This window comes from Odocoileus virginianus, chromosome 27 (assembly GCF_023699985.2).
Source record: "Odocoileus virginianus isolate 20LAN1187 ecotype Illinois chromosome 27, Ovbor_1.2, whole genome shotgun sequence".
NCBI classification, from domain to species: Eukaryota; Metazoa; Chordata; class Mammalia; order Artiodactyla; family Cervidae; genus Odocoileus; species Odocoileus virginianus.
The window spans coordinates 1476425-1487550 of NC_069700.1; the positions used below are offsets into that span (position 1 = coordinate 1476425).

Consider the following 11126-nt stretch of genomic DNA (forward strand, 5'->3'; position numbering starts at 1 on the left):
GTGGTCGCTCGGGTACCCGGCTCACATGGTAGTTCTATTTAACTTGCCGAGGAGACACTGCCCTGCTGCACTCCTTGCCTGGCCTCGCGTCCGGCCCTGACTCGCTGTGTGGATGTGGTCCCTACTTGTGCCCTCTCTGCCTCCCGGGCTGTGAGTCGGGACAGTGGTGCGGTCTCCTGGCTGGGCCTTGGGGGCTGTGATGCTGACGTGGGTGTATAGAGCTGAGAGCAGCGCCTGGTGCGTGAGAGGCGCTGTGTCCGTGTCTGCTGTTATTTCTGTGGTGGGGGAGCCGTGGCGGATGAAAGACTGGGGAGCTTTCGAGCTAAAAGAGGCCACAGTAAGAGGATGTAGAAGAATCAGAAAGGCCCGCTCCAGACCTTTGGGGCTGGCCCTTCCAGGCGTCCCTCCCATCTGGGGACTCCGTCGTCTCACCAGCTCCATGCTGGGCCGTGCAGACCCTTCAGCTCCGTGGTCTTCGTGGCTGGACCACTCCTCGGGTGGGAGATTCGGTCCTGCACTCAGACCAGGGCCCAGGTTTCCCAGCTAGTAAAAGGAGGACCAGGTATGTCCACCGTCTGAAAGCTCCAAATACAAGTTTCTAGGAAACAGTGTCTCACCAGTGACGCTAGGAAAAGGCAAACCTGGTTGCTTTTCAGTCGAATCGACTGAATTATCGCCAACTATTCTGCCAAACACTGTTTCTCTCAATTTTTAAAATTAATCCATATGTTCATGATTCATTACACCCAGCTCATCACAGTGTTTTATAAAAGCTGTTTGAATCCCAAGATTCCTTAGAGGGGTCTTCTCAGAAGCACTCAGGAGCAAGGAGATAAAACTTTTCCCACTTGTCTTTGGTTGGAAATCTCAGCCCAGCGAGTCTACGTTCCAGCTCTTCAGCAGAAAGACAGAGACCTACGTGAACCCTGGGGAAAATGTAATAACAGTGTCCTGAGGACACTTCCATCCTGCGCTCATGAATCTTGAGAGTTTCCGGGCCCCAGCGCCTTCTGCCTGCATCTACTCTGTGGTCGGGAAAGGTCGTTGGAGTTTGCAATGTTGCTCCTTCGATGGAGGAGACTCTGGGAGTCAGGACGTGTGTCGTAGCCTGGAATCTAGGCGCCAGCTCGAGGCCTCCAGGCTTACGGGGCCTGTGTGATCGGGGAGGGAGGGGCGTCCACCTCCCTACAGGAGACTGTCCTCTGACCACGTCGGGGCCCCGTCTGCTGACAGCCTGGGCCCAGGTCCCGTCGCCATGCCTATTCTAGTAAACGTTTGCAGCCCACAGTTCCTCTGCCCTTTTTCTTCTCCTTAACTAACCAACCCTCTCCTAGTCCTCTCCATGTCTCAGAACCCTGGGCCCGGCAGCATCCCTGCCTGCTGAGGTCAGGATAGGGGAAGAGCGCCCTTCTTCTCTGGGGGCAGGGTGGCAGGTCTCCCAGGGGCCACAGGGGGCTCTCCAGCGGGGCCCAGCTGGGCTCCGCCTCTGCAGGGATGCAGCTGCTTGGAGACCCGGGCAGGTCAGGCCTTGCCCCTCCAGCCCCACCACGAGGCCGCTGCGAGGGAGCCTCCTGAAGCCAGCACACAGCCTCTGCATCAGGCGCCATGGCCTGAGGTCCCCCGAGGGCTCCACAGAGGCTTTGCTTCCGGGAACCAGGAAGCACAAGGGAGACGAGGCTCCTGCAGGCCGAGAGCTTGGGGCGCCCTGGTGTTGACCCTCTGTCCCCTCTGCCGTCCCCTCGGGATGCTGGCAGCATCGCCTCCATCACCATTAGAGGCAGGGGTGGGAGGAGGGAGGAGAAGAACTCGGGCAGGGAGACCCAGCGGGCAGGGCGAGGCTGGCCCGCCCCCACAAGGCCTGAACGCAGACGGCCGCCCCAGGGTCTGGTGATTGTACAGGCGTTCGTTCAGCAGCTTTTATGCAGCGCCTGCTGTATGCCAGACACTGCTCTGGGCGCCAGGAGAGCAGAGTGTGCAGCCCGCCAGGAGCGCTCGGCGTCAGCACAGGCCCGCCTGCGGCCCGCAGGCCGAGTCTCTCCTTCTGGTAGGACGGCTTTAGTGAGACGTGATTCAGACATCATACACCCATTTAAAGTGTTCAACGTAGCGGTTTTTATAATATTCACCACCATCTCACTCCAGACATTCCATTGCCCTCAGTAGATAACCCGGCCCCCTTAGCAGTCAGTCCATTGTCCAGCTGCACCCCCCAGCCCGGGGCTATCAGGAATCTGCTTTCCATCTGTGTGGACCTGCCTGTTCTGGACATTTCATTAGCTGGAATCATATAAGGTGTGACCTTCCATGCCTGGTGTCTCTCCCTAAAGCCCGGTGTGTTCAGGGTTCATCTGGCTCGTAGCGCTAGAACGTCCTTTCTCTTCATGGCTGCGTAATACTCTACACAGAGGTAGAGTGCTTATCCACCCACCAGGTGAAGGACACTTGGGTTGCTTCCAGTTTCTGGCTGGCATGACTGATGCTGCTCTGAACACTCACGTGCAGGTTCGCGTGTGGGCGCGTGCTTTCGTTTCTCTTGAGCATATACCCAGGGAGGAATCACTGGGCCGTAGGGTGACGGTGCGTTTCAGCAATTGAAGAACTGTCGATGTGTGACCTTCAGGTTCCTTCAGCTCTTTGCCCAGCGGGCACACGACTTGATGTCCCCACCAGCCGGGGGGTGTGGAGTGGTCACCCCACCAGAGGCCCTTGGCTCAAGGGTCTGGGCCGAGGGCACGTGGCACGTGGTGTCAGGCTGACGTCCCCGGGCCCTGCCCAGGACCACTCATCACTCCAGCTTCATCACCTGCCACGGGGACGCCAGGGCTGGCTTGGCCGCAGCTGGAGAGGAGGGGTTTGGTGGCTTAGCTTCAGGAGAGAGACGCAGGTACCCGGGGCGGGGGGAGGCCCAGGTTTGCCAGCTGGTGCCCAGGCCTCCATGCTGAGGTGTTGGGCGCCCGAGTGTCGGCAGCTGCCGTGCTGCAGACGTGCTGTCGTGATCTGTGTTGCGGCGTCCCCCGGCTGTGCCATGGGGTCAGGCCTGCAGCTGCCTGGTGCAGGCAGGGATTGGTGACTGGTCTGCACAACACGGGAGGGCACCGCTGTCTGTGCTGCCCGGGGCCCACAGGTTCCTAACCCGCTCTGCTGGTCAGAGTCCCCCCAGCTCCGACTCAGTCTCCAGGGGTTCAGACCAGAGGAGGGGTCAGACCAGGGGACCCGGTGGTCGGGGTTCCTGGCACCAGCACCTGCCCCAGAGTCTGTTAAGGGCCGACCGGCTCTCGTGGGGGCCGCGGGCTCTGTGTCACCTGTCGGCAGTCCAGTGTCATCCTCGGCGCTCACTGCTGCTCCCTCGGGTGACACAGCTGCCCACAGTCACACACCTGCCCGCATCCACCACACCTGCCCACACTCACACACCTGCCCGCGTCCACCACACCTGCCCACACTCACACATTCACACCTGCCCACACTCACACACCTGCCCGCGTCCACCACACCTGCCCACACTCACGCCTGCCTGCACTCACACACCTGCCCGCGTCCACCACACCTGCCTGCACTCACACACTCACACCTGCCCACACTCACACACCTGCCTGCGTCCACCACACCTGCCCACACTCACACCTGCCTGAGCTCACACACTCACACACCTGCCCACACTCACACACCTGTCCACACTCACACACCTGACCGTGTCCACCACACCTGCCCACACTCACACCTGCCTGAGCTCACACACACACACCTGCCCACACTCACACCTGTCCACACTCACACACCTGCCCGCGTCCACCACACCTGCCCACACTCACGCCTGCCTGAGCTCACACACACACACCTGCCCGCGTCCACCACACTTGCCCACACTCACGCCTGCCTGCGCTCACACACCTGCCCATGTCCACCACACCTGCCCATACTCACGCCTGCCTGCGCTCACACACTCACACATGTGCCCACACTCACACACCTGTCTGCACTCACAAACCTGCCCGTGTCCACCACACCTGCCCATACTCACGCCTGCCTGCGCTCACACACTCGCACACGTGCCCACACTCACACACATGCCCACACTCACACACCTGCCCACACTCACGCCTGCCCGTACTCACACCTGCCTGCACCCACACCTGCCTGCACTCACACCTGCCTTTCTCTCCCACCCCGCAGGACACACAGGACCAGCCACTGCTACCGCATCACCTACCGCCACATGGAGCGCACGCTGTCGCAGAGAGAGGTTGGGGGCATCCACCAGGCCGTGCAGGAGGCGGCCGTGCGGCAGCTGGGCGTCGAGGGCAGGTTTTGAGGCCCCGCTTCCCAGGGCTCCAGGGTTTCTAAGTGAAGGAGAGAAGGATCCCATCTGTGGACTGAGGCATCCGTCATCCTGCGATAAACCGGTCGGTTCCAGGACTCTCAGAAAATAAAGGATTGCTTTCAAGAACCTGTGAACAGGACGCTTGTCTTTTATTTGGGAGAAACAGGGGAGGCACAGTAATGGGAGAGCGACCTTCCACTCCTTTTAGAAACGCTTTGCCCGTGGACGCTCGGGGCGCTTAATCAGTCCCTGGATTCCACTAAAGTGTAAACACCAGACATGATTTCTTGCCCGACAAGCTCTTCCTGCCCTGGAATGAGTGAAGCCACACCAAGGGACAGACTGCAGACCCAGGAAGCTTTCCTGCATTGGCTCCCAGCCTATCTCCCTCCTTCTGTTCCACAAGGGCAGGAGCACAGGGTGTGGAGGAGACGCCAGACTAGCATCCCCAGCAGACAGGATTGTCTTTCCTCTTCACAGGCGGGGCTTGGAGCCCAGCCTCTGGCCCTGGGGCCTGGGTGGAGTTGCCTCCTGTCCCCTGGGGGGCGCTGGAGCCTTGGCCGCCGTGCTGGGCGGCCCGTGACCTGGTGGGACCCGTCCTGGAAGCCCGGGAGCTTTTGCTTCCTGACCGGTGGCCTCTGCTTCCGAGACGACCATCATGGGGGACTGTGGGGCTGTGACATCTCCCCATTTCCATGCCCGGCGCTTCTGTAGTCTGCCTGCCCCACTCCTGACCAGTTTTCTAATCAGATTCCCTCCCCAGCATGATGCTGGAGACTGATAGAGGGCTGCATGTGCCGGGATAAATATCTGATGAGCGCACCCGTTGGCAGCTGGCAGCTGGACAGGCAGGCACTCCAGCAGGAGGCACGGTCCCCGTGTCATTTTGCCCTGTTATCTGGGGGGCGCCTCCCATGGACTTTGAAGGGTATCTAGTGCAGGCTGCACCCCAGCCCGGCCAAGCCGCGGGCCAGGGCCCAGGAGTGGACGCGGGCAGTGCCCCGCGGGACTGGTGACCTTTCCTCCGGGACCTTTGCTTGCAGACATTCCTGACCCGACCTGGGATCCCTGTGAGCCCCCAAACCAGTTAGGCGTTCATGGAAATGCTCCCCACGAATCAGCTGAGGGGTAACGCTCAGAAAACATGGCGCTGCTCATTGGCCAACCACCCAAGCTCAGAGATGTCTGGGGCCAGGCACTGCGCGGGGGCAGGGAGGGGTGACATTCGGGGTGGCGGTGGGGCAGTCTTACAGAGGGCTTTCCTGAACGTTCTTCTCAACACTCAATGAGATGTAGGCAGCCCTCTCATGAGGGGACTTAACCAGGACCATGCCAGGCAGGGGGAGGCCTCACCTGAGCCTGCTGCCCCCAGATTCAGAAGCTGCAGCTAAATGGGGTGCCAGGTCCCTTCTGCTCCTAGGCCTTTGTTCTGTTTCCACGAGACCTCAGCCCTGGGAGCTTGTGTGACCCCCTCACTCTGCTCTGGGTATCGGCGCTCCTGCCAAAGGTGGGCCCCCCTACCAGGGGCATCTGGGGACGCCCAGCTCCTGACTTCTTCATGGGAGTGAGAAAGGAGAATAGTGAGGAAGGAAAAAAGAAGAAAGAAAATGTAATCCCTGAGATGATCTGCACTCCGCAACTTGGGGACAGACGACTCGCTTCGTGCAATGTGATGACCAGCACCGCTGCCATCGCCACACCCGCTGGGGGCCCGCCCCTCCTTCACGGAGCAGGGACCACGGTGCGCCCCCCTGGGAGCTGAGACCACGAGGCCAAGGGCAGGCCCAGGGTCCTCCGGGCGGCGGGGAGCAGAGCGAGAACTCGAGGTCCCCTCTGTAAGACCAAAGCCCGCGGTCTTCCCGCCATGCCGTGTCTGCCAACACCAGTCAGCGGGTGAGGACACAGTGGCCGCGGCTTGCCCTCTGCTACCTCAGGCCTCAGACGAGGGGGACGCCCTCCACGGCTCCACTGCTCAAGTGCAAGCCAGCACGTGCACGTGTTGTCTATTTGGACACACGCCTTAACGAGGGCTCGGTGTGCCCACGCTTACCAAGGACGCGGGGTGACCATGCCGCACTGAGTTAAACAGGAGACCTCAGGGAGGGCGCATGGACCTGGGTAAACTACAGGATCCATCAGAGAAGGAAGTCAGTGTAATCAGCGGGTCTGCTCTAAAGCCGCACGTCCAGCGGGTCCCAGCTGCACCCCAAGCTGCTGGCGTCCATGAGCAGGACGGGCAACCAGGGCCAGGGCCCAGAACGGCACGCCAGCTGGCTCATCGCCCTTCCCTCCCCGACAGGAAGGGCTTTCATGGGCAGGCGTGTCAGCCTGGCACTATTACAGAGCACATTTTGAAATCTGCTTTTAACGGCTTCCAGTTTACTGAGTGGCTCGTTTGAAGTCATCTTTACTTAATAAGAAACAACTAGGATGACAAGCAAGTCAACGGAAAAAGGAAAGTCTTTTCAACAAGTATTGCCAGAGCAACTGGTTCTCCATGTTAAAAAAAAGAAAAAGAAAAGGGGGGATGTCCCTGGAGCTCCCCCAGGGAGCTAAGAATCCACACTTCCACTACAGGGGGCACGGGTTTGAATCCTGGTCAGGGAACTGGAATCCTGCATGCTGCAGCCAAAACACAATTTAAAAAAAATTTTAAAGACGTTATTTAAAAAGAAAATCATCTCAACCTCAATTCCACACTCCACACAAAAATTAATTCAAGATGGAACATAAGCCTAAATGTAAAAGTCAAAAACTTATCATCGAGCTTAAAGAAGAAAACATGCGGGATTGTTCTTGTGACCTCGGGTAGGCAGTGACTTCCTAGGGAGGTCACAGAAAGAGCTAGCAAAGACAAAACTGATACGCTGGGCTTTTTCAAGATTTAAAACATTCACTGTTTGAAATACATCATGAAGAAAATGCGCAGCAATGGATGGGTCCAGAGACTGTCATACTGAGTGAGGTGAGTAAGACAGAGAAGGAGAAATATCACATGACACCCCTTATATGTAGAATGTGAAAAGAAATGATGCAAGTGAACTTGTCTGCAAAACAGAAAGAGGCTCACAGACTTAGAGAAGGAACTCACCTTAACGGTTACCAGGAGGGAAGAGCTGGAGGAAGGGATAGTTAGGGAGTTGAGGATGGACGTGGACACACTGCAGTATTTTAAATGGGTCCCGAGCCAGGACCTGCTGTGCGGCGCAGGGAACTCTGCTCAAGGTTACGTGGCGGCCAGGATGGGAGGGGAGTTTGGGGGAAACGGCTACATGTATGTGCACGGCTGAGTCTCTTCACTGTTCACCCCAAACTATCACAACATCGTTAATCAGCTCTACTCAAATACAAAATGAAGAGTTAAACAATGAACGGGAAACCCACAGAATGGGAGAAAACTTTGTGACACCTATATTCAACAAAGAAATTTATATCCAGAATACACAAAGATTTACTACAATTTAGGAATAATTGCTTTAAAAAGTCTTTTGAAAAAATGCACAAGGATTTCCTACAATTTGATAATTAAAAAATCAAAAAAAGAACAAGCACTCCACGAAAACATTTATAAATGACCAATAAGACGGAAAGGCTCAACATTGTTGGTCACCAGGGAAATGCATCTATGAAGCTACGAGCAGACAGGACTCATCCGCGGCCGCAGAAAGCAGGACAGAGGTGGCCTGCCTCTGGGGAGGGGTTGACAGGAGGGGGCCCGTGGGGATCTGAGTGACGGGAATCATCTCCATCTTGACTGGCATGCAGGTTACACAGACAGTGCATTTGTCAAAACTCCTCCGGCTGGATGCTTTAAGATCTGTGCCTTGAGCCGCAGATAAATTACGCCACAATAAAAATGAGACAACCGACCTGGGCCGCGTCCCACGACCGGGTGATCAACTACAGCTCCACCGAGGAGACGGCAGCTCGGAGCCAGGGGAGCTGGCAGAGAGGTGGGCATAGGAGGAGCTCTGGGACTGCGGGGACAAGGTCACGCTTGAGACGGGTGGGCGGCTCTCCAAGAAGTTGGGGTGGGGGGGTGCTGGAGCAACAAGGTGTCCACATATCGGTCTCCCCCCGGGGAGGGTAACACATAACTCTGCTGAGACTCAGACCCCATGAGGCTGCCTCCCTGCCCATCATCAGCCCACCTCCAGCGGGTGCTGTGAGGACCACAGCCCGGCCACACAAGCCCACCCCTCGGTCCTTCTGGACCACGTGTCTGAGCTGCCTGGGTACCACCAGCAGCCAGTCTGTGCCCCACTCCCCCCTCCCCCCCTCCCCCTCCCTGCCTCCTCCCCTCCTCCTCCCCCCCCCCCCCCGCCTCCTGCCCAGCGGTCTGAAAGACCGCTCTGGCCTGGATTAATTCAGACCCAGACGATGAGAATGAAGCCACAGGCTTGCCGGAGGAAACACATCAGGCCTGTTCATGGGCTCACCCCCTGGATGAGGGCACAGCGCCTGGCGAAGGGCCCCTCCCTGGCGAGGACTGCAGTCAGCGCTCCTGTCGCTGGGTGTCAGTTCCTTCTCGGGCCGGACTGGGCACGCCGCCCAGCCTCCTCCTGGCTCCCGAAGCCCCTCCGGCCGCCTCCCTGCAGGGTGCCTCGGGGCTGCAGTCTCTGAGGCCTTGCTGTGCTGGCCCAGGGCGGGCCGGGCGCTCAGATGACCGCCTCTCCTCCTCTGTGCCAGCCCCTCCAGCAGGCTCCCAGGGATGCTCGCTTCAGCTCAGCCCAGGCCAGGAGAGCCTGTTAACTCCTGGACTGATGCCACATGTGGGCCTCGGGGCCTGTAAAATACCATTGAATGGGGTCGCTTAAAGTGTGTTTTCAAGAAAACAAGCGGTTTAGCAAAATGGTTGAAAACATAGGCTTTGTCCTCAGGCAGAGGCAAGCTCCAACACAGGGTCTGTAACCCCTTAATCTCTCAGGGCAAACCTGCAGTCGGTGTTGTAAGGATGACGGGACCCCGTGTCTGGGAAGCCGTTTGCATGTGGCCGGGGAAGCAGACAGTGGAAGGAGAGCCGGCTGTGGGTTCAGAGAGGGCCACTCTCCCAACTAAAGTGACCGTGGGGTCTGGGAGAATGTGGCACAGGGCGGTATCCTAGAAGATCTAGACTCAAAGGGAACTTTAAGATCATTTGTCTGGTGGCCCCATGTTAGAGATGACTTGCTGAGGCCCAGAGAAGTAAAATGACTTCTGAACTCCTTGGATGAATAACCAGTGCAGACTGGCCTAGACGGTTACCTCACAGAACAGCCAGTCTGGAGGAGGCAGGGCTGGCTCACTGGCCCAGTGCTTCACTGAGACCCCAGGCTCTTCCTTCTGCTCCACCAGCCGCAGCAGATGGGCGATGTCTTCCCCTCATGGTTACAGAATGGCTGCAGGTGCACCAGCCAGCATGTCTCCACACACCCTCCAACAGAAAAAATGGAGGGGGCAAAGGATCTCTGCTTCCCTTCACAAATTTCTTTTTCTCATAGAGAAAACTGCCTTCCCTTCAAGTCTCATTGGCCAGGATTGGGTCACACGTCCACAGTCCAGCTTCAAGACTTGGGAAAGGAGGTGTCTATCATTTCTAGCCTCTATTGTAGGAAAAAAAGTGCTACCAAAAAATAAATAAATAAATAAATAGATAAGGGGAGTGGGAGATGGTATTTCATAGGCAAACCACAGTGTCACCCAGACTGGCCCAAAGTCAGCCAGCTACTTGCCAACCAGAGCTCGCAGGGCCCAGACGAGAACCCACTTCTCTTGGTTCCAGGCCCAGTGTCGTTTCTAGGTGTCTCCTGGATGTTGCTGCCTCCTTGCTGAGCGAGGGCGTTAGAAAGTGTGTAGTGAAGGGCAGCTAGTCTCTGCCGGAGAACTAGTCATGCTGAAGCTTGGAGTCCACACTGAGCAGGGTCACTAGGAGGCCAGGCTGAGAGGCAGCGGGAGCCGCCCGTGTGTACGCAGGAAAGCCGCTCAGCCTAGAGGTTCCCGGGGCTCCTAGGTGGGCCGGCCCCTGTCTGGATATTTGTCAAGGAGGGTGGTGACAGGCGCTGGTGGATTCACCGGGCAGGGGCGTTGTGTTCATGACCGGGGGCTCCATGTCCCTCCAGAGCCGGCTCTTCGCCAGGAATGTCTATCACCGCCGGGTGCCCGCTTCTCTAGTGGTTTTAGTCCTTTGAGTGTGTGTGCTCAGTCGCTTCTGATTCTTTGCGGCCCCATGGATTATAGCCATCAAGGCTCCTCTGCTCATGGCATTTTCCCAGGCAAGAATACCAGACTGGGTTGCCATGCCCTCCTCCAGGGGATCTTCTCAACCCAGAGATCACACCCAGGTCTCCCATATTGGAGGCAGATTCTTTCCCATCTGAGCCAGCAGGGAAGCCCTTTAGATAACTCATTTTTGTGTGTCTGTAACGCATGATTCAGTAGATGGCAACCTGTCTGCATTCCAGACAGGTGGACGGACTGGTTCAAAGTCACATGGGAACCCAGCATCCTAGTTTCCTGGGACTTACCGCAGATGCTGTCAGGAGCACTGCGTATCACCAGAAATCAAAACGCAAAGCCCTTTGTCACTTTTCCAAGCCAAACGTCAGGAAAGCAGTTACGGAAGCCCCAGAGGCTCAGAGTCAGGGCACAGCCAGCCCCACCGGGAAGGCTGCACGTGCCTGGGCCCAGGTTTCCAGAAGGCTGGTGAGGGATGGACCTGAAAGGGCAGGAGCCGTGGCTGCCCTCAGTGCCAAGGAGTGATGTGGCCACAACTCTGCAGGCAAAGAGCAGAAGAACAGAGCCGTGACCTGAGGAGCCGGCCAGAGGA

The 11126-nt window shown here is 57.7% G+C and overlaps 1 protein-coding gene across 6 annotated transcripts in view; it reads left to right on the forward strand.

Annotated features, from left to right (window-relative positions):
- FARS2 (phenylalanyl-tRNA synthetase 2, mitochondrial) overlaps positions 1 to 11126 on the forward strand; it is a 312626-nt gene that overhangs the window by 282806 nt on the left and 18694 nt on the right. For 5 of the 6 annotated variants that reach the window (XM_070456990.1, XM_070456989.1, XM_070456991.1 and 2 more), the window contains one exon: positions 4174 to 4447. The exons of the other annotated variant lie outside the window; for it this stretch is intronic. In XM_070456990.1, coding sequence (XP_070313091.1) covers positions 4174 to 4312 — 139 coding nt within the window. In that variant the 3' untranslated portion in view covers positions 4313 to 4447. Of the gene's footprint in view, positions 1 to 4173; positions 4448 to 11126 lie in introns of those variants that run through there. 6 annotated transcript variants of the gene reach the window in all.